Source organism: Capsicum annuum, chromosome 5 (assembly GCF_002878395.1).
Source record: "Capsicum annuum cultivar UCD-10X-F1 chromosome 5, UCD10Xv1.1, whole genome shotgun sequence".
Taxonomy (NCBI): Eukaryota; Viridiplantae; Streptophyta; class Magnoliopsida; order Solanales; family Solanaceae; genus Capsicum; species Capsicum annuum.
In genome coordinates this window covers 62,778,331-62,802,806 of record NC_061115.1, presented here as the reverse complement: position 1 = coordinate 62,802,806, position 24,476 = coordinate 62,778,331, and the positions used below count along the sequence as shown (strand labels likewise).

At 33.6% G+C, this 24,476-nt stretch overlaps 2 protein-coding genes across 3 annotated transcripts; one reads left to right on the top strand and one right to left on the bottom strand.

Moving 5' to 3' along the window:
- The first annotated feature begins 13,637 nt into the window (after positions 1 to 13,637).
- Positions 13,638 to 14,737, top strand: LOC107870582 (probable calcium-binding protein CML16). The gene has a single exon (XM_016717153.2). It carries the CDS (start codon positions 13,777 to 13,779, stop codon positions 14,278 to 14,280), a length of 504 nt encoding a protein of 167 aa, XP_016572639.1. The 5' UTR covers positions 13,638 to 13,776; the 3' UTR covers positions 14,281 to 14,737.
- A 140-nt stretch (positions 14,738 to 14,877) lies between these two features.
- On the bottom strand, positions 14,878 to 22,147 carry LOC107870581 (putative phospholipid-transporting ATPase 9). Of its 2 annotated transcripts, none has more exons than XM_016717152.2 (11): positions 20,606 to 22,147; positions 18,772 to 20,096; positions 18,241 to 18,351; positions 17,860 to 18,136; positions 17,687 to 17,775; positions 17,488 to 17,596; positions 16,800 to 17,003; positions 16,502 to 16,627; positions 16,302 to 16,400; positions 15,991 to 16,182; positions 14,878 to 15,911 (listed from the first exon to the last, which is right to left on the bottom strand). In XM_016717152.2, the coding sequence occupies exons 1-11, from the start codon at positions 21,002 to 21,004 to the stop codon at positions 15,264 to 15,266; spliced, it is 3,579 nt and encodes a 1,192-aa protein (XP_016572638.2). In that variant the 5' UTR covers positions 21,005 to 22,147; the 3' UTR covers positions 14,878 to 15,263. The 2 variants fall into 2 exon arrangements, with proteins under 2 accessions (XP_016572638.2, XP_016572637.2); XM_016717151.2 differs by having other exon boundaries at positions 18,241 to 18,435; positions 20,606 to 22,090.
- Between the last annotated feature and the right edge of the window lie 2,329 nt (positions 22,148 to 24,476).

Sequence of the window (24,476 nt, the reverse complement as noted above, 5' to 3'; positions counted from 1 at the left end):
CACTGAATCAGGCCCAAGCAAAGAGGCCTCACCCACTTAAAACCAACCTATGGGTGATCTATATTTCCTCCCATAAAGAGCCTCAAACGGAGCCATTCTAATGCTAGCATGATAACTGTTATTATAAGCAAACTCAATCGGCTGAAAATGCTCATCCCAACTACCTTTGAAATAAAGAGCACATGCTCTTAACATATCTTCTAGAGTTTGGATGGTTCTCTCTACCTGACCACCTGTATGAGGGTGGAAAGCTGAACTAAGATGGACTTGGGTACCAAGACTCTTCTAAAAAGCTCTCCAAAACTAGGAAGTAAACTAAGTAGCCCTATCCGAGATGATAGACAAGAAAACTCCATGCAATTTGACTAACTCTCGGATATAAAACTTAGCATAATCCTCAATTGTATAAGACGTGTGAACTGACAAAAAATACGCTAACTTAGTCAATCTGTCTACAATAATCTAAATCAAATCATGATAACAACATGAATGGGGTAAACCAGTCACAAAATCCATATTCATTTCTTCCCACTTTTAAGTGGAATACCAAAAACTTACAATGTACCACCAGGTCTTTGGTGTTCTACTTTAACCTGTTGATAAGTTGCACACTTAGCTACAAACTCTACTATATCTCTTTTCATACCACTCCACCAATAAATTTCCCGCAAATCGCGGTACATCTTGGTATCACCTGGATGAATAGAAGACTGCGCACCATGCGTTTCTTCCACAATCCGCTGCCTCAAATGGAACACATAATCTACTTTGGTGCCTCAACACACCATCTCCCCCTTAAGAGAAAACCTCTAACTTTTAGTCTTTAACTGACTCTTTCAGTTTGACCAAACTAGAATCCATATCTTTCTTCTCCTTCTCTTTCGAAACTAGGTAAGATTCGGAACTAATCTAAACCTAAACATTACCCTCAACTGAATCAACCAACCTAACTTCTAATCTAGCCAAACGATGAACTTCTCCAGCTACTCTCTCTTATCATTCACAACATGAGCAACACTGCCCATCTACAACCTAGTAAGGGTGTTTGCCACTATGTTGTCCTTGCCCAGATGATACAACACACTCATATCGTAGTCCTTCAACAACTACAACCACCTTATCTGACGGAGATTCAAATCCCTCTACATAAACACATACTGTAAGATTTTGTGGTCTGTGAATACATCAGCATGCACACCATACGGATAATTTCTCCATATTTTTAAAGCAAACACCATAACAGCTAATTCGAGATCATGGGTTAGGTAATTATTTTCATGAGGCTTCAACTGTTTAGAGGCATAGGATATGACCTTACCTCTCTGCATCAATACATAACCCAAAACAACTCTAGAGGTATCACAATAAACAAAAAAAATATTTGTGCCATCAGGTAATGCTAGAACTGGGGTTGAAATAAGTCGAGTCTTCAACTCCTAAAAACTCTTCTCGCAGGAATCTGACCGCTGGAACTTAACTTTTTTTTGGGTCAGTCTAGACATAGGGGATGCAATAAATAAGAAACCCTCAACAAAAAGTCAATAATAACTAGCTAGACCCAAGAAACTCCTAATGTCTGACGGAGAGATAGGTCTAGGCCAATTCTTTACAGCTTTTATCTTTTAGAGATCAACTTTAATACCATCGACGGAAACAATATGACCAAGAAAGGCTACTTCTTTTAGACAAAATTTGCATTTGCTAAATTTGGCGAACAATTGATGATCTCTAAGAGTTTGCAAGATAATTCTAAGATGGTCTGTATGGTCATCCTCGCTACGGGAGTACACAAGGATATCATCTATGAATACTATGATAAACATATCTAGATACTGTTTGAAAACTTGATTCATGAGGTCCATGAAAGCTGCTGGGGCATTAGTTAGCCCGAAAGACATGACTAAAAACTCAAAATGACCATAACAGGTCCTGAAAGTTGTCTTTGGAATATCACATTCCCTTACTTTAAGATGATGATAGCTGGACCTATGGTCTACCTTTGAGAAATAACGTGTACCTTGAAATTGATCAAACAGGTCATCAATTCTAGGAAGAAGATATTTGTTCTTGACTGTGACCTTATTTAGCTGACGGTAGTCAATGCACATACGTAAAGAACCATCTTTCTTTCACACGAATAGGATGGGAGTGCCCCATGGAGAAATACTAGGACTTATGAAACCTTTATCTAAAAAATCTTTGAGTTGCTCCTTCAACTCCTTAAGCTCTACGAGAGCCATACAATAAGGAGGGATAGAAATAGGTTAAGTATCTAGGAGAAGGTCAATACCGATTCTATTTCCCTATCGGGAGGTACCCTTGGGAGATCTTCTGGAAGAACATCAGGAAACTCATTGACCACTTGGACAGGTTGAATTATTAGAGTCTCAGACTTAGTGTCTTGAACTCGAACTAGATAGTAAATGCAACCTTTGGATATCAACTTTCTGGCCTTAATATAGATATGAAATGACTCTTAGGAGACACTGAATTTCCTAACCACTCAAAGACTGGGTCATCTGGGAGCTGAAACTTCACCACTCGGGTGTGACAATCTATAGATACATAACAATAATGAAGTCAATCCATACCAAGAATAAGATTAAAATCAACAATGTCTAACTCTATCAGGTCTACTAACATGACTTTATGAAGAACGGTGATAGAACACTTTTTATAAATCTATTTGGAAATAACTGACTCATCTACTGGAGTAGAAACTAAGAAAGGCTCAGGGATCTTTATAGAACTTATCTCAAAATTTACAGCAATTAATGGGGTCACATAAGAGAAACTCGACCCAGGGTCTAACAACACATAAACATCAAAATGAAAAACACGAAGCATACCAGTCACAACATTGGCTAAATCCTCCTTTTCTTGGTGGGATGGTAAAGCATAAAATTAATTCTGGTGCTGACCGCCATCGGTATTAGATGATGCACCCTAAGGAGGATTTGGGTGACCTAAAGGAGCTGGTGCACTATTATCTTGAGTCTGGGAACGAACATCTCTATTTCCCTTCCTAGTATACGAGCACACTTTGATTCCGTGACCCTCCTAGCCACAACCATAACAACCTTTCTGACCCCATAAATATTTACCTCTATGATTTTTACCACATTTAGCACATGGGGATTGATTAGGCTTATTACTCACACTATTCTGAGATCTGGACATAGAAGACTTACCCCACTATTCTTGCCTATTTCTGGGTGCAGGAGCACTGGCTGAAGAAAGTGCAGGCATGGATGAATAATTCTGAAACTGCAAATGATTTCCTTCTCCAGGCCTATACTGACTATGATTATACTGCTCTATTCTAGCCCTCTTATTGACTCTCTCTCTCCTTCATCTTTTTTGCCTTAATCTGCTAAGCATGCATCATAAATCTAGAAAGGTCCATGTCTCTGTTGAGCATAGCAGTCCTACACTCCTTAAATACCATCCCAGACACACCGGTCACAAACTTACTCATGCTTGACCTAGGGTCAGCCAACTGGTCAGGGGAATACTTAGATAAATGGTTGAACTTGAGGCAATACTCCTTCACTATCATAGCACCCTGCCTCAGGTTCATGAACTCTTCTATCTTATCTTCCCTCATCTCAAGTAGGAAGAACTTATCTAAGAACGCATCCTAAAAAATTTGCCAAGTTATAGGAGTTGCATTCTCCTCTCTACTCTTCTTCCATATCACTATCCAATCATAAGCAACATTCTTCAGCCTATAGGATGCCAATTCTACATTCTCTTCCTTAGAAACATGCATAATTCAGGTGATCTTCTTCATCGCATCAAGATAAAGTTGTGGGTCCTCACCTGTCTTCATCCCAAAGAATTTTGGTGGGTTTATTCTCATAAAATCTCAAATTCTGGCTGCAGCTAAATCCCCATCCTGCTGAGGTGGGACTGTCGCCTGATGGTTGCCTTGAATATTAATTGACACAGCTTGGGATAGTGCCTGAAAGGCAGCCTGAAACTCTGCATACGACACATTCTCATTCAAAGGATCTGTGGGCTGAGGTGGCTGGTTATCATTTTTGCGGGTGTTAGCTCGACGAGGAGGCATTGTCTGTCATAAAAGAGCACAAGTTAATAGCAGATAGAGATAACTTTAAGCATGATGGATTATGAAAGAAGAGATGGTTTCCTAAAATGCTTCATAAACTCTTGCTCATAGATATGGTGCGCTTCACACCGATGATCAAGACTCTATGTAACATGGCTTGTCTGACTCCCTAAGACTCTCTAAACCTTAGGCTCTGATACCAAGTTTGTAATGCCTAGAAATTTGATTCTCGGGATACCACACGGTGCACCGAACAACAAGTAGTCCTGAGCTAACCCTGGCTGCCTTTTCTAGACTTGAATCTCAAAATAGGGAAATATAAATGAAAAATCATAACATATGCAAAAAAACTGTCTGAATCTTTAGAGTATATGTGAATCATACTAAATCTCAAAATCTGATAAAACAAATGCTGAAAATTTAAATACTAACTCAGAGGTCTAAATCTGAATCTAATAGTCTGACAAGCCTCTACTATCTGAATCTAGAGAGTCACTGGGACAGGCTCCAGCTGACTCAACTGTCGGAAATAAGTAAAGACATATCTACTAGTAACTTGAAAATCTGAATAACTAAGCCCTCGAACTATGAGGAATCACCAACTGCAGGGATATAGATAAAATGCTCAGAGATCAATCACACTGCTGAGACTGATCACCTGAACCTACATTATGAGACAATGTAGTACAAAGAAATATATGTGGATCAGTACTTTAATGATGTACTGAGTATATGGGGGTGTATGTAATAAGTAAATAATATCATCACAGTTTATAAAATCATGCATGCTAAATATAAATGACTCACATAGCTTGAGTAAATCTAAAATCTAAAAATCATAAATCATTAATAGCAAATCATGTGGTATGAATCTTGTGAGTCATTACACTTAGTTCTAAAATCTGTATTCTATTCTTGTTCTCAAATCATATAGGCTAAAAGAAGTCTAAAACTTATTCTGCATAGTAAACACTTTATCTCAAGACTTCAAATAATTAAAACTATTTTAAGAGAGGGGGACATCTATTTGGGAGGTTCTTCTAACCAAAATGTACACCATGTGAGCATCCATGGTGTCCCACGACTAGCCCCCGTAAGGTTAGGGATGTTCCACCCTTGCCATCAGAATAGAACAATCTTATCTCAACGATCACAATCTTAGTCATCCACATAGAAGTGAGAATAATCTAAATCCTACATTGACACGTAGTTCTGGGGTATGAAATCGTAGTAACATACCCATCTCGGTGCTAAATACTACTCCCAATCTCATGCTTAAGATCTCCATGAAAAATCCACTTTAAAAGTAATCTAATGTTTTATAATGAAAACCAACTGTAAATCTATAATTTGAATCTGTAAAGTGGATTTTAAATCTGTTCTGAGACCAAAAAGTGAAATCTTTCTCAATAATCTAAAAATATTCTAATCATGGGGTACTTATAGCACAACAATTCTTTGAATAACAATCTTTAAATAGGGTTTAATAATCCGCGTATTAATCTTATGATAAAACATCTCAAAATTTATGCTTGATAATATAAACATTAATAAACCATCTTAAAATCTAAAAATTTTAGTAATGTGCATAAAAACATAAACATACTTATGTAATTCAATTTCTAAATCAATAAAAATCTCATAATCTCATGAATAGCAATATGGGGTGTAAACCCAAACTTCAAATTCATAGGAAAACATATAGAATCAAATAACTTTCAAAATAAAATTAAGTTTTGGGCACAAGGACGAAAGGATTGTCCTTGTTCATAACCCCACATACCTTAGATGATGAACTTGATGAACAAGCTTGTTTTTTGAGAAGCTATTTGTGTTGTTGAATGGAGGTTCTTGAAACTCTTGGATTGGGAACTCCGAATCTTGAACCAATTTGGAAAAATAATGGTGGAATTTTGAGGTTCTTGGAATTGGATATTGAATCTTAGGGTTTTAATTTGATAGGATTTGATGAAAAGTAAGCCTAATGTGGTTAGAATAGGCTTTAATCTAGTGTTTGGGCGGATTGCGGTGGGAAAAATGACTCATTTGCTCATAAAAACCCAAATAAACTAATGCTGAACAGGGCCACCCTCACATCGCGACCCCTACTTGGCTCAAATGGCCTCGCGACGCGACACCTAATCAAGTCAAATTGCCATCGCGTTGCGACCCCTATCTGGGTTGATTGGCCCTCGCGATGTAGGCCTATCGTGAGTCATCACTATTTTAGACGTTCAAACTCACCCTTACACTAGTCCAAAAAATCTGAAACTCACCTAAGATTTACTATGGACTTTTTCGATCATGAATCAACTTAAAAATTAAATTTCCAAGGTTCGGAAGATAATAAATAAAATCTTCAAAGTTCGAAGGCCTTAAAAATGACTAAGTCCCAACACTTAGCTAAAAAAATTTAAGTCTGGGACCTCTCTTGATATGCTTTAAAGGGATTAGACGACGAGGACTTGTGCGAGGTCTTACCCCCACGAATTAGAAATCAGAGTAATCTTCAAACTTTCAGAATCTCTACTGACGGTTGCTACCTACGATTAGTCAGTTAAACCTACTAATTGTAGGTAGCACTATAGGTACGAGAAAAAGCTCACGATGGCAACTCATGATTAGTAGGTAGAATCTATGAGTCGTAGGTAGCCATCATAGGTGTCAGTCTCATCTCAACATCTTTAGAATCCACTCACCATTACTACTCACGACTAGTAAGTACTACCCACGAGTTGTAGGTTGACTCGTGGGTTATCACCTCAACAACTTTTCATCTTTTTTTCTCATTCCTTGCTCCAAACCTTGTTTTTCTGCAAAATAACAAAAACGCACATCATATTCAATAAGTATACCTACGTTTCTACATAATTTCCTTATATTAAGCATCAAACGTGCCATAAAATCATGATACATCATTGTCCAACTTTACTTGTCTAGTTTGAAAAATCAAGAGATAATTTATCATTTTGTGTCTATTTCACTCTTTCTATGAGATATTATTTTATTTTTCTAATATTTAGATATATCAAATTAAGATTAAGACTAACACGTCTGAATCTGAATGTTTTTGATGTTGTCTCTACTTTTGAAAACTGAATGATTAAGTCTGTTTATTTTTTAACATTTTTTTTAGAACTGTGATGTCCGGCCCAAGTTTTGTGCATCTTGATTAAATTTACTATTTTTTAACATCTAAATGTCCATTGTTTATTTATTTATAATAACTATAAAATTAAAATTTAAAAAGTAATTAAATATCATTAAAAAGATTAACTACACAACAAAATTACAATTAAAATGATAAATTAAAATATTTACAAATACATATTAATATTTTATGTTAGATACAATTATTGACATATAAAATATTAAATTCTTTAGAAATTGAAACATGATTGAATACTAAAATATTATAATAATATCAACAAATCTGTCATTTTCCTTTACTATTAGTATTGTACTATGCCATAATTGACAGATAAAGATCATGAATAAAAAAATGTCAATCATTGATATAAGAAATATCAAACAGTGTAAATAAATCCTCCATAAGAAGAAATAAGAGATTAGAAGTAGAGTAACTTTTCTGAAATTCAAAGAGTTCTTCATTCACAAACTTGTTTTGAACTTTGAAATAACATGAGAAGCACTACGTAGTATCATCCTCCTTCTCCTACAACAGGCCACTTATAAAAAATTTAAAATCTTATCAATTTAAGAGAAGTTTGAGTAGGAATTGATGTTGAAGAAAGAGAGGAAGAGTAAGTGGTGATACTTGAGAAAGAGAGGAAAACATGATTGATTTTATGGAGAGATAAAGGAAGAATATGTTAATTTATGGAGAAAGAAGAAGAGTACATTAATTTAAGGAGAAAGAGAGAAGAATACACTGATTTTTTTCATACAAAATAACTTGAGGGCTTTTTTCATATATAAATTAGCATGTTCAAAAGAGTCAAAATAGTGATGAAATTCCTTCCTAAATCTGACCGATCAAACTCTTTTAGATTCATTAAGAGATTTTAAAAAAAAAATGCAACTAATGAGTTGATGTTTGAACATTCAAATTGAAATCCTCATTAAGTAGTCCTTCCTTCACCCATTAGAGTTACCACTTATTCACTTTTCTATTTAACTAATGATTCAGCTTTTGTGATGATTTGTACACTTAAAAGTATATTCTTTATAATGTCTTCTTGAAAGATCATCATATTCAAGGTTCTTGTATGCATTAAATTAATGTTTATGTGTGGTATCATAGCCTGAATATTCTACTATTTTTTTCTTCTTTATTTGTCCAGTATACTAAAAATAGTTGTCCAACTTTACTTGTGCAGATTGAAAAATCAAGAGATAATTTACCATTTTGTGTCTATTTCACCTTTGCTATTATATATTACTTTATTTAACAATATTTAGATGACTTATAACTAATAAGGGTGATATAATAAAATTGCCCTTGTTTCAATCTTTATCATCTTATTTAATATTCTTCTTTTCTCTATTATTCTATCTTTTGTGTTGCTATCGTTTTTTGTTCTTTTTATTTTTATTTTTATTTTTATTTCAAAAATTAAAATAAGTACGGTAGTTAAATATTTTTAGACTAATACATAAGGTCCGTATAAAATATTTATTAAAAAATATGGATTAATATTTAATCGATCTCCTGAGATACGTTATTCTGATCAAACTTTATTGAATCTATTATTTGATTTTTGAAGATCAATTTTAACTATTTTTAATAGTGCTTAATGTGATAGGTATTTTGTATAATGCGTAAAATAGCTCCCCTTGTGGATGATTGATGACTACTAGCAATTTTGATTTCATACAACAAGTTGTGACATGCAATTCAAACTAAGGATGAATTTTTTTAGATGAGCTTACGCTCACAAGATTCTCAATTATTGTATGTTTAAGCCCAGCCCAGGACATAAGGAGTGGAAGGACTTAATTTTATTCTAACCTTCTTTAACTTATCAACAACAATCTATTCAACATTTTAAACTCCATGATCTGTTGTGATTACAAATTTAAAATCCTAACTCTTTCTTAGATTTCATCCATATGTAAAAACATTGCCCTTAATGATTACTAGGTCCAGCCATTCCATTTCTTTTCTATTTTCTCTAACCGTTTCACCAACTAATTTAACAAACCCCAACTGACAATTTTTGGTCCATTGTCTCTATGCGTAATAAGAAACAAACTTTTATATGAAAGAATAATACTTTTTTTATCCTAAATTATATGATACAGTTTGAATTTTGAGAGTCAAATGATTTATATTTAATCATAGATATGGACATAAAATCTTTAATTTTCTTGAAATAATTTTTTATATTTAAACACTATGTAGAAAGTATTATAAGACATACTAATCGACAACTAAAATATGTAACAAAACATATAACACAATAATAAGCAAAGTGTTATGAATGTATTTACATTATAGTGAATGTCTAATTTGATATCTATTAGAATATGAAGTATTTATCTTTTAGATAGAAACTAGGAGTATTTTTTTCCTATAAATAAAGGGATTTTGTTCATTGTATCATCAATCATATAATCCCTCAACTCCTCAAGAGAAATAAAGAAGCCTCATCTCTTCTCTCTATTTATTCTTGTTCTTCTTTTATATTTCATATCACGTTATCCGCACAAGTCTAGAATTATGTTTGAGTTAATTAGGTCATGGGACAAACCGTCCCAAAATTTTGACAGAGACCATTGCTGGCAAGGATAGTACTTTACAAAAGCTAAGTATTTATTATAATGTATATTATATTATGTGTTTCAACCCTAATCTTCTTATTAAAGAATTATATTCAGGAGAAGAAAAAAAAGAAGGATGTGCAAAGTAACTGAGAATAGTGGAAGAACGAAGAATAACTTGTAAGAAATATTTCTTACTGGAGGGCTTCATTGGCACCTATAGTATTTGAGAATTTATTGTTAATTAAACAATGTCAACTTATAATGGTAAGTGGTGCTTTGAGTGCTTTGAAAAGATCAAAGCGTGTAAAGTTATGGAGAAAGCATAAATTGTTCCTCGCGAACAATATGCGATGAAACATCAAGAAATTGGATGATATTGATGCTACGGTTTGATTGAACTTCAGTAGAGTTCATATAAAACATATTATTATAGCAATTAAATTTTATGGTGTTTCATAGCTTCTTAAGTAATAATTATTTTGAAGCATCATGTAATTTGAACGATATGTTAGAGAAAAATTCTCTACAAACAATCGCATCGAAAGGGTAAAACATTAGGATGTAGTCTTGATGCACCATGATGATAAGATGTTGAGTTCAAGTCCCATTGATTTATATGTCTAAGATGTATTTATATGTATAAGACGTTGAGTTTGAATCTCAATGCACCACATTGGTGATATTATGATGGCTAAGGCAAAATAATGTGTATTTGATAAAAAGTCATGAAACTTGTCCACTGAATATGCTCCATTCCATGAAGTGAATGTGTTAATAATATGTGATAAGTCCGAAAGATGACAATTTCCTCCATTCTTGAAGTGAATGTGGTAGCAATATATGATATACTTTGAAAGATGTGTATGCCTTGATGTGCACCTAAAGTAGAATATCATGAAAGAAGTTATAAGATATCAAAATTTGATAGGCTTAAGGCACAATTATATTCCATTCATAGAGAATGAGAAGCTTAGTAATGCAAACGTGCACTTGATTGTGATGGTATCACAACTCACCTTTGAAAGAGGCAGAATAATTGAGAAGATTATTTTGAAATCTACTTTCGAAGTAATAAATCTGAAATCTATTCATGTCATAGTAAATTTACTAAAACAAAAAGCACATATCATGGTAAACTTGGAGCTTACTAGTATACAAGTTCATAAGTTGAACGATTACGACATCCGAAAGATGTGCATATTAAGTATTAAACATATATTGAACAACTAGAAAATTCTTCATGAACTTTTAATATTGCTTGTTCTCATGATAAGTTAGTTGGAACAACTAATTTTGGGATTGGATCTCTTAAAATTTGAAAAATATAAAAGGTGAATATGGGCCCGTTCACCATTCATGTGATCTATTAAAATACATAGATATAAGATGATCACTTGTACGTTTATTGTCAACCTGCGGTTTGACATTCATGAAGTTTTTTGCTCAATAAAATTGAGTTAAAAGCATAATTTTTAGATTGTGCAATCAAGACAATTCATCTTGATGATGATAGTTTGACATTGAATGCCTTCGATAAATAGCTAAACCATTACTAAGGAAAAAAAACTTCATGTGTTGGTCTGAAATATGATATATTGCATACAATAGCAGTTGTATGCATTAGACCAGTAAATTATGATTATTTCTTTCCTCTCAACTGGTTCAAGGTCAGGAACCAACTTTTCTGTCTAATAGTTTTGGTGTGCGGTATACAATTAATGAATATACCATGATGCACAAAGATGGATTCCTCAAAGAAGATGAAGCATGTATGTTAGTTTTCCTAACATAAGGGGATATTATAAGCAGCTATAAAATATGTTAGAAATTATCATCAGATCCTCATTCAAAAGATAATTCAAGTCATATGCCGGAAGTATTTACTGAATCAAATTTAATCTTATATCTAAGTTGCAAGTGCTCCTATTTTGTATCCATAAAAGACAAAATCTATGGATGCGTGAAGTGTGGTAGGCCAATCGGTTCCAAATAAAATAATCCTTGAAAAAAGTAAGGAGCAAATGATCATAATAAAAAAAAAACAATGTGCTCTGGAAGAGCCTATGACATAACACTTCATGAAACCTTATGAGAGATTTAGGTACCTGAAAATAACGAAGTGACGAGATATCAAAATATTATGTCATACTGTGAACCGATACGAAATGATATATCATCAATATCTTTGATATAATATTGGCACAATATTGTGAAAGTTTATGAGGATCTGAATTCTACGTTTATTAAGCATGCTGACATAGAAACATTTATCAATTGACATGAAAGGATGTATCTTGGTAAGCATAAAACTTATTTGATTTGTAATCCAGATACTTGAATATGTCACACATGAAATGTTGAATATTGTCACTTGACAAAATTTATATGAAACTTTTTAAGAATTCAAAATGTTTGAAGCATATAAAAGTTTCTGGGAAACTTATTTATAATTCTTATATTGTATAAGCTTATAGCTTGAAAATCATTGGAATTCTTGGAGAGTTTTCAAAAGTAATAGATTATTTGCTAAAATAAGAAATATAACAATTTGGATTGGTTATGAAGTACCATATTTTAGTGCAATTAATGCACTCATGTATCTTGCAAATAGTACAAGGCCTATTGCCTTTTGATTAATTTGTTAGAAAGGTATAATTCTACTCCTACTAGAAGATATTAGAATGAGATCAAACACATATACGGTACCTAAAGAGATTACCGATATGTGCTTATTTTATTCTAAATATTGCAGTCTTGATCTTGTTGATTATGCTGATGCTGGGTATTTATTTAACCCGCATAAATCTCGGTCTCAAACATACAATGTATTCATATGTGGGGATACTGACATATTTTGAAGATATACAAAGCAGTCTATCATAGTCACTTCATCGAACCATGCTGACATAATAGCTATTCATGAAGCAAGCGAGAATGTGTATGGTTGAGGTCCATAATATATCTCATTCGAGAAAAATATTATTTGAAATGTGACAATGTACCTGCAATTTTATACGAAGATAAGGCAGCATGCATAGCACAACTTAAGGGGGGATGCATAAAAGTAGATAGAACGAAGCACATTTCGTCAAAGTTTTTCTATACATATGAGCTACAAAGAAATGGTGATATTAACGTGCAATAGATTTGTTTAAGTGGTAATGTGGCTGATTTATTCACCAAATCTCTTCCAACTACACCTTTCAAGGAGATAGTGCACAAGATCAGAATGCAAAGTTCATTGATGTTCTCGCCAGGGAGAGCAAATACGTGTCGTACTCTTTTTCCCTTTCAAGGTTTTGTCCCACTGGGTTTTCTTGTAATGTTTTTAATGAGGCAGCTGATATGCGTATTATTAGATATGTGTACTTTTTTCCTTCATTAGATTTTTCATTTTGAGTTTTTTCTAGTAAGATTTTAACGAGGCACATTATCTATCAATTAGACATTCAAGGGTGAGTGTTATGAATGTATTTACATTAAAGTGAATGTCTATAAAGAATATAAATAAAATCTATCAAGATCTATAAATAAGATCTATCAAGGTCAATTTGATATCTATTAGGATATGAAATATTGATCTTTTAGAGAGAAACTCGAACTATTTTTCCTATAAATAGAAAAATTTTGTTAATTATATCCTCAATCTTATAATCCCTCGGCTCCTCAAAATAAATAAAAAGTCTCCCTCTTCTCTCTATTTATTCTTGTTCTTGATTTATAAGATAGATTTGTTTAATACCACAAATTCATCTAACCTCCTATGAAACTTTTTCCAATTCCTCTGCCTCCCCGACTCACCAACCCCCCCCCCCCCCCCCCCCCCCCCCCCCCCCCCCCACCCAATCCTCCATCCTTCCTTTCTTTTTTTTTCCCCTTCATCTTTCCTCCACCAATTCCCATCACCATAACCGAAAAAACTTCCACATTTCCTTCGCTTTTCTTTCTTTTCCTTCCCTTTTTTTCGCTTCACCAACATGATGACAACTCTTAAATCCGATCAACTCAAACAACTAAAAGATATATTCATGCGTTTCGACCTCGACAACGACGGCAGCCTAACACAGCTCGAACTCGCTGCCCTCCTCCGTTCCCTCGGCCTCAAACCAGGTGGCGATCAACTCCACGTATTGCTCGCAAAAATAGATCATAACGGAAATGGATCAATCGAATTCGATGAACTTGTTGATGCCATTATGCCTGACATAAATGAAGATATATTGATGAATAAAGATCAACTCATGGAGCTTTTTCGGACGTTTGATCGGGATGGTAACGGATACATTACTGCTGCGGAACTTGCTAAACAAATGGCGAAAATGGGTCATCCGTTAACGTATAGAGAATTGTCGAGTTTAATGCAAGAAGCTGATACTAATGGAGATGGTGTTATAAGTTTTAATGAATTTGCTAATATTCTTGGAAAATCTGCGACTGATTTTCTTGGATTAAATACTACTGTCTCCGAACCAATGGCTTAGTTAATAATTCATTCCAATTTATGTGACATGTTTTGAATTTAGAGACTCAAAAATTGACATTTTGGGAGAAATGTTTATAAGGTGGTCTTTCGTGTCAGTTTCATCCAACATGGTATCATTAACGTTGGAAAAATAATCTTTTGTTGAACCTAGTTTGAGAATTTGGGATGAATAATTGACTTGGTGTGATGAACCTTTGTTGTATTTTATTTATGTTTACCTTTTTTTCCTTTTCAACTTTTTTTGCTTTTAAGGTCAGATTATAGGACATTTAATTCATCCTTCACGGCACTTCTCTCAACCTGCATGAACGCAGGATGCTACGTGTACCGGGCTGCCTTTTATGTCATTAGGTGCATTTGATTTAAGGAGGCGAAAGACAATTGACGAAGTTGTAAATTGTAATGTCTTTTTAACTCTTGTAATAACTATTTATGGCCATGTCTTCTTTGTATTGTGTTGAGTATTGCATATAGTACTCTCTTCATTTCAATTTATGTGACATTCTACAAAGCACAGTTTTACCTTTCGTTTCTTTTTCAGAAAGCTGATTGAAGTTCAAAAAAGCAAGGTAAGTTTGCCGGTTTGATTGCAATATAGAGAATGCATGCAGGGAAATTCCTGTAATATTGCAGATAGAAATGACCATTCTTTAGTGCTTGCTAGAAAATTTACACAAGATGATTGTGGTCTCTTTCCCTATTCTATCTAATGTGCTTCTTCCAGTATTTCAATAAGGAAGATCTCATAATTTTACAAGATATAAAACAATTAGTACTATATACATGTTGCCTGCTCTGGGAAAATTAACAAATCCCTGGCCAAATTTTCTGTCCTGGCCAAATTTTCTGTCTGTTAAGACATTTCATGGTGGATTTTTTTTGTCTCTGCTTGAATAGCCCCTAAATCATGTACAATGCGGGAGTTCCAGATTGAAAAACTGTGATTTTGTAGGTCTAAAGTCTGATCTTGCTGTGAAAGATCTAATCAAATATTATCCGTGAATACCATTCATGTCGTTTTAGATTAGAATTAGTTCTTGCTAACGAACGAGCAGTGAAACCTACAGTTGTGAGTCTTATTGACCTCTGCCTCACATCATTGCAGAACTCAGGGTCATTTGAGTTTCCCTCGTACCTTATCCATTGAATCATCCCATGGTACATTGGGAAAAACCGGAACTGAATTGCTTCGTATGTAAAGTAGGGAGCTAGAGCTAAAGCAACCACTGATAGTGTTACTAACCAGTATAATGGGGAGGGAACAAGAGCTTCCACAAAGACTTGGTATGCGTTGGTGGAAAGTGTCGTAGGCATGGATCCATATATTAGAAGGAAGACATACCAGAGTGCTAGTCCACCCCAGATGAAGATGTGTTGAATTAAGGTGAAATAACTAACAGCAAGAGCCATCTGACAATTCACAACCCAAACCACACATGTATACATTGTTGCTCCCACAATGGCGTTGTCACCAGTTTTTCCATCTTTGCCGAACACCTGGGGATCTAGTGCTGTTATGCAGATGAAAAAAATAATAGCTGCACTGCATACACCATTTAACATCCATCCAAATATACAACGCCAGCTGAAAAGGACATTCTGTATACCTTCCTGATACAGGACAGGAAACTGCAACAAAATACTTAGGGTCAAGTACTTCAAATAATGATAGATACATCTGATCAATACTGTGTGAAGTCTGACACACCTTAAGACAATATCGGGCAGATACATCTTGATCAAAAACTCCCAAAGCAATTACTGGTAGTGATGTGAAGAAGACATTGTAAAGCGATAGAAACCAATCATTATATGCAAGTTGTGCAGAAAATGATGCATATGTCTCGTATAAGAAGAGAGTAAAGCCAAATGCAACGTTTTTGTAGAAAAAGTAGCATATCTGCAAGGACAAGAAAGCCAGTTACACGAATGCTCCACAAAGAAAAATTAGACATAATTTCAAATCAATTTCCTGTAAGCAAAAAATCTAAGGAAGAATTCCAGTAGCATATAGATTACCATTGAAGAGATCCTTCGGTAACACCAATGACCATGCACTAGAAGCAAGCGTTCCAAAAATCGGAACTGAGCAATTGCAACATCACTTGACATAACAGCCTAACAAGTGTAATACAGGGCAAACAAAATTAAGAACAAAATGCTAGGACAGGTGGAAGAAATAGAAATGTGTATTGCCACAAAAGGCAATAAGCTCTCACCTGCATTCCTTCAACTCCGCTGATTCCAATTCCAATATCAGCTTCTTGAAGCATTCCTACATCATTAGCTCCATCTCCAATGGCCAAAGTAATCTTCCCAGTCCCAAATTTAACAAGTCTTGTTACCTGTATATTCCAAAGATCAGTATGCTTAGAGAAGATCAAACTGAGCATCGAAAGATGAGAAATCAAATTGCTAACAGAATACAAGAGAGGATTACTATTTAGTGAGAAAGAGAAAATGACGAAGGCCTCACAATTCAATAGCACCATTTTGGTTGTGAAGACAAGTACTCACCAATGCCTTTTGTTTGGGTGATGAACGACAGCATATAACAGAGGCACATCCAATTGCAAGGTCTAAAAGCAATCTTTTTGTGTCATCTTCAAGAGCATATGCAAGTGACTTCCCATCGATGATAAAAGCACATGCCTTTGTGCTTGAAGCTGCAAGTAAAGCCTTCCCTTCAATAATTTGTCGTACAACACTTTCCTTTGACACCTATAACAAAGAAGAAATAACATATTAACTCCATCAGTACTAAACCTTAATCATCGTTAATAGAAAATCTCCTTCAGTAACCAATGCAAAGTCAGGGAATGTGCTTCTCCTAAGGGGATTCCATGAGGCAATATCTATTTCTTTTTGTTTTTGGTCATTGGGTGGAAATTGAATGGTGTTTACAGGGAGACAACATGTGGATACACAGGTGTGAAAAGAAACCGAGTGTGAAGATATCAAAATTTTCAATGACAAGGGAGTTACCAAAGAGAAAAGTATCAGAATGTTTTGGCTTCAAGAAGTGCATTTGGTAAAATTGTGTAATAAAAAATATGCACTATTAGTGAATGCAAGGTAATATTTCAATCAAGTAGCTCCTAGTAAAGATGTGACGAAGAGAGAGTACGTGTTACCCTGAAAAGCTTTGTGATAAAGATATAAATGTGCGGGGGTGGGGCTGGGGTGTAACGAGATAGGTATTTACCCTGGCAGTAGCATCTTTGTCTCCTCCTTTTTCTGTTGCTATGATATCAGGGGTTTCCAAGTTTATGATAATTTGGTTCATTCCTTGTCTAAGCAAACTACAGGCATAACTGCAACAGATATTATAGGCAAAAATTATGTTCATATAAGTAATCATCGAATCAAAAAAGTAATATAAAACTCATAACCAAATACCATACCCGATATTAATGGCTGTTTCCATCTTATCCCCAGTCAAAACCCATATCTTAATTCCTGCTTGTGCAAGTTTGTCAATGCATTCAGGAACCTACTATGAATAAAAGAACAAAAGTCATACAACACATCCTAATGGTGATTGGAGGGAAGAGACTTGTGACTTCATAAAACTTACCCCTTGTTGGAGTTTGTCCTCAACAGCAGTGGCGCCTAGTAGAATCAACTCCTTTTCAATCTTTTCAGTTGCTTCATCAATCAATGCATCATGATCTGAACTGACTGAATTCTTGGCCTCTAAAAATTGCTCATTGAATACTTGGTATTCGTCCTTGGTGATTTCTCGATAGGCCAGTATCAAGGTCCTCAAGCCTGCATCAGCATACTCATTTACATGTTCCCTTGTTATCTCTTCAAATTCCCTTCCACTTTTCGCGAGCCTTTCAAACATGACACTGAAAAAAAACCATAACCAGAAAGAGGAGATAGAAGAAGAAAAACAAAGTCAGCAACTAATTTAAGAAACCTATGGTTCTTGTTAAGTTGCAATTTTACTAACCTATCTGCACCTTTGCAAAGAAGCAATATCTTTCCCTCCTCATCCTTTACTATTACAGACATCCTTTTTCTTGCACTATTAAATTCCAAAACATTCAAAATTGTATATAACCTGCAAGCAAAGAAATCTATGATTACTCTTAATATCCGAAATGCATCACTGCTTGCAGCAAATCCAATGTTCAGGCAGCTGTATCTGCAAATAAGATCTAAACAATGTTTCACTCTGTGAAATTACGAATCTTTAATACAGATAAAATGTCATTTTCAATATATGCACAAAATTTAGAATGTCATTGATACTAGGCTGTTTTCATTACACAATCTTGAACATAAAATCTCTCCTGGCTAAGGATATAATAAAAAGGATTTAGTACCAGGAGTATGCTTTATAATATTTAAAAAGTATTTACTATGTTGATATGCTTTTAACTTGTCTTTATCAAGCAGCAAAATCTCAAAGATACTATTCTTTCAAAAAATTAAATTTCTGAAAAAGCATACTGTAGAGAAATGATTGACGCTAACTAACCTCTCGACTTTCTTTCCACATACCAGATCCAGCTCATGCACTGAAACACTTGTTTGTATCCTTTTAACTAATTCAAAGCCAATTTCTTTAGCTGCAACTACAAAGGCTGCCTCATCTGGAGATTCAGCTTCATATGAAATCTTACCTGTGCCTTCATCCACTTCTGGTATGACCGTGTGACAGACTGCTAATAAACGAAAAAACTTCTGTATGACATCTAATTGAGGTTCATGCACCCAACTCCCATTCATGATTCGCTCATCAATAAAGTTGAAGCCTTTAGTTGAGGACTTTTTCGGACTAGCAGCAGAATCCTCAACCAATAGAGGGCCATTTCTTTTAGCCATAGCCCTCTCGAAATCTGTAATACCATGTCCATAAGCCGTTCCAGCCACTGAGCACTTGACGAATTCCATTGAGTTACAAGTCAAGGTACCAGTTTTGTCTGAAAGTATTGTGTCAACCTGGCCAAGTTCTTCATTTAAATTTGAGGTCCGGGCATATGCTGGTTTATCAGTTTCTTCATGATACATATGAATGTCCTGATTAATGAACATACTCTGAAGAACTTTAACAATTTCTATTGACACATATAAGGATATCGGAATCAAGTAGCTATACAACATCACGGCTGTCAGAAAATGGTAAATGGAAGCACCAAAAGCTCTATTGGGATCAAAATATATGTCAGATGCATCAGGTTGTAGATACCACCTTTTATGTCCAACATCTAAGTCCTCTTTAGTCAGAATTCCTAAGCAGACTGATCCAACAAAGGACATTGTGACCAAAAGTCCAAATAAGAAGTAAATGATTTTATCCATTCTCCTCTCAACATAGCTTCTTTTTGAAGGGGGCTCGGTGGCATTCTGCATGACCTTTGTGTCATGACCAGTGAAGATAACAACCCCGTATATGTAATCCGTGTTCCGCAATTTAGAGTCTCTGAGAAGTAATTGCTGAGGAGAAAGAGGATTCTGCTTTTCTTCATATTCCATAGTTCCAACAAAAGCATATAGATTAGCATTAGGATCTTCACATTTAACAAAAGCCTTAAAGTCCTTGAAGTGGGAATCTTCGTGCAGCGATGAAGTCACCTCCAATGCCTGTTTAAGCTTCAAATTAGTCTCTCCATCAAGGTTCATGGTTTCAACGTAGCAGACTGCATCTTCATAACTAGAAGAAAGCAGCACTAGGTCTGCCGGAAAGAACTCATCCTTCTCCACCTTAACAATGTCACCAACTCTCAAGTTTTTCCATTCTGTATGGTTAAATACTCCATTTTCTTGATGTACTTTAACCTTCCTATTATTCATCTCAATATCCTGAAAGGGAGAAAATGGAAACACACATGATAATCATATAAACTACTGTACCTGTAAACTAAAGGAAACTGCAATGGCAACAATAGAATGTGTATCATATTTGGCAGGGAAAGCGTGAAAAATAGCCTAAAAATGAAAAAAGAAAATCAGAAATTTCATAATATTTTAAACTACTAAACTATTACCGTGGACAATCAAGAGAGGTTTTACGAGTTGATTGTCTTCCACTTAAAGTAGCCCTTTCAATAATCTATAGGGAAAGCATACAAGTTTTCTTTTATTTAATACCCCAATTAATCCAAATTAGTGTCAGGATGGCTCTGTAAGAGAGAGAAGCCCTCCCTATCAAGAAGTTTTCCGTTCCTGGGCACTTCACTTAATTACTTGAAAGGATAAATCATCCAAGAAGATGGTGGAGTATATAAGTAGACCTTACATCTACCTCGTGGAGACCGGAGATAGAGAGGCTATTTCCAAAAGACGCTCGACTCTAGAAGAAGAGTAATTACCTGTTGCTTTCTATGCCAGTCCTCAATACCTTCTTTCAGCATGGTGACTCCAATGACAATAACCAAAGGAATAACAGCAGTGGGAGGACTATAAGGAGTCAGTGGTGTAAAAGACAATATAGCAATGACAAGAAAGTAAAAGTTGGCCACCCTCCTAAACTGCTCAAATAATGACTTTGGTAAGAAAGTTGTAGCACTGTACTTTGTAGTGCTTACATAATTTCCAACATAATCTCTAATTACAGCCTCAAAACTACTTGGTTCATTGCAATAAACCACTCTTGAATATCCAGGACCTCCAATTTGTGAATGCTCAACATCACCTAAAAATGATGATCTCCCACAGTTAAATGTGTAAATCTTACTAAATTGTAACTTCCTCCTTCTACCTGTCTTCATTTTTTATCCTTCTCTTTGTAACCCAAACTCAAAATAAATGTGTTACAGGGTCACGAAACAAGAATTTATTATTTTTCAGGCTTTTCAGTGTGTGTTAGTCCATATATTTTTCAGAAGTTGTTCGACAAACTCTGTTGGACCCAAAACTTGGCTGGACAGTAGCAAGACTAAGCCAAAAAAGAAGAAATAGAATTATTCTTTTCAGCAAGGCAAATGGAGTTTTTCAAGAAGAACCCTTTTTCACTTGCCCAGCAACAGAAAATCTCCTTGAAAATCAAAACTTTCTCACACTCACCAAAGAATAAATGTATAATATATCTAAAATAACAGAACCCCAGATTAAAAATATCCAAAAAAAAAAGCTTTAATCCCCAAAAAAAGAAAAAAAACTACCAAACCACTAAAAATTGCACAAACAAGAAAATGAAGAAGAAAAAATCACCCTTTTAAACAGTTCAAAGGGTGACATAGGCCTAAAAAATTCAAGAAAATTAATCGTGAACTCAAAAAACTTCAATCTCACTGCAGGAAGTAACTGTTCATCGTGTTGAAGACACAATTAAGCAAATAATGTGATCTTTCTAATAACTAGTACATAGAATAATCACACACTTCAATAAGACATTTCTTAGTTCTAACATGAGAAAGAACAAAAAAACCAAAGGTGAAATGATGAAGAAATGAAAGAGGACTTTTGACTTCAAATACTAATGTATGTGTACTTTACTTATTATGGTACAAGGTGGAATAGTGGTAAGAGACAATGTGACAAGAATATGTTAGTTGATCTAATAAACATTTGAACAATGACTTGGATCTTTTTTTCTCTCTCTCTCTCATGGAGGTTGACTTTTCAAAAGTTTGGCCTAACCTTAAATAAGCTCTAAAATTTTTCAGATAAATTATTCCATAAAAGATACAAATTGACATCACATAATAATAATTGTTTTGATAAAATTGCAATTTGGTTCACAGGAAAAAAAAAGTGAAGATATGATGTGTATTGTGTTTGTTTTAGTTTTTTCGCGGGAAACTTCCCAAGAAGATTACAGGTGGAATACTTTCATTTCTGCTCTCTCTGTTCTATCTGGGAGTTCCACAGAAAGTGAAGACAAGAAAATATTATTCTCCCCCTTTACTTTTAGTTATCTCATATTAAAAATAGATGTCTCAATTAAATATTAATAATTTATCACTCCTATATCTATTTTATCATCATTAGTAAAAACTGTTTTTTCGTTCATTTTTATTTCTAGCCTTTTATTTTTATAGCATATTTGGGATTGTTTATTTCCTAAAATAAATATTTATTTTGAAAAAAAAAATACTTTTTTTAAAAAAAAGTATTTGGTAAACTTGCAAAACTGTTTTTAAAAATAAGTAAAACAGTTTTTCTGCTTCTGTAAATAAGCATAAATTAATAAATTTATATATATATATATATATATATATATATATATATATATATATATCTTACAAGTTTGATTAACGTTTGATTTTTAAAATTTTACATTTCATATTTACATCATAATTCCTTATGATTTATTTATTGTTATTTTATTTTCACTCATTTTCTTTAAATAAATTTGAAAATATTATTGATGATGATGACTAAAGAATACAAGTTGTTTTATTATTATTAATGATAACAATTGACAAATGAATCACGTTACAAGATTGTACTTTGACATCACATATAAATTTTTTCTCGAATATTTAATTTTCAATAAATAATTCATGAAAAGTAACATATTGGTTAAAATAATTCATGAAAATATTTAATTTTCAATAAATAATATGATGACTGCTTATTCATATTAAATTTTGACACCATAAAAATATATTAAAAAAAGATAACAAATAATAGATAGAATTTTATTTTAAATATTTGTCATCAGGTAGTATACGTATATAGTGTATATATATGAATATGATGACTGCTTATTCGGAGTAAATTTTGACACCGTAAAAATATATTAATAAAAGATAACAAATAATAGATAGAATTTTATTTTATATATTTGTCATCAGGTAGTATACGTATATGAATTTGGCTACTTAGTTGTAGAATTGAAATGGTAAAGACATATTCAAAAGAAAAGACAAAATATAACAAATATTATCTCATTTAGATATTTGTAAACATGAATATAGTGTCTGCTAAATTTAATAAATTTGACAAAGTAAAATGAATCCAAAAAATAAGTTAACATAAAGAAGATAGATTCTAATTAAATATTTATTTGACCTTTTCTTCAGACCTTCTATTCATTCAACGAGTTTAGCGTATTGCACACCTTCTCCTTCATCTATAAATACAAATAATATTTCTTATATATATATATATATATATATATATATATATATGTACATATACTTTACTGCTCTCCAAAATATAAAGTCTTCTCTATTATTAATAAGTTATATTTTGAATCAAAATTACTTTCTCATTTGAAGGTATGTTTTTTTAATAATTATCATGATATAATTAGATTTTTTATGTGCATACATATAAGAGTATATATGATAATATCGTTGTCTGTGAAATTCTTTGATTTTGTTAATTTTTTATTTTGACAATAATATTTTTATTTCCTTATTTTGTGTAATGTTATTATTATTAATCATATATCTCTAATGCATAAAAAATGAGTAATGTTGAGAAGGCTAAATGGAGTACAGAAAATATAGAATTATTTTTAAATTTATGTGTGGATGAAGCTATCGCTAGAAATCACCCTAGTTTCCGCTTCAACAAGACTAGATGGACTAATTTGGTGACAAAATTCAATGCTAGAATCAGAAAAAAATATGATAAAGTCATATTAAAGAATAAATGGGATAATCTTAAAAACACTTGGAAAGAATGGGACACTTTAGTTGGAAAGGAAACTAGTTTAGGATAGGATAGCGAGAAGAAAACTATTAAAGCGAGTGTCGAATGGTGGAATAGAAAAATAAAGATACTTCTAATCTTATTACATATTATTCAATTAAAATTGATAAGTTATTATGTTATTTTGGTCACTGATAACATATCTTATTTCTTCTCATTATTGTAGGAAATTCAGATGTAGAGAAATTTAAAGAAAAAGACTTACAATATCTAACTCAAATGGAGATATGTTTTATGGATGTTATTGCTACTGGCGAACATACGTGGGCACCATCATCTGGAGTTTTACCAGATGGTATACAAGGGAGTAGATGATTTCAATTTGAGCAATCATTTGAGTTTGATACTCCAATAAATAATGAAGAATGTATAACTTTTGATGATGTAGAAGAATTAATTAAAACAGGAAAAAAAATAATAGTGAGAGTGATACTAGAAGAAAAAGAAAGGTATCAACAGAAATGAAAAAAATAATCCTAGTCAAAAAATTAGTTTATCAATGGAGAGAATTGCTAACACCATTGAATCACGCACTTCAACGGTGTCAAGAGAAAGTTCATTTAGTATTAAAAATGC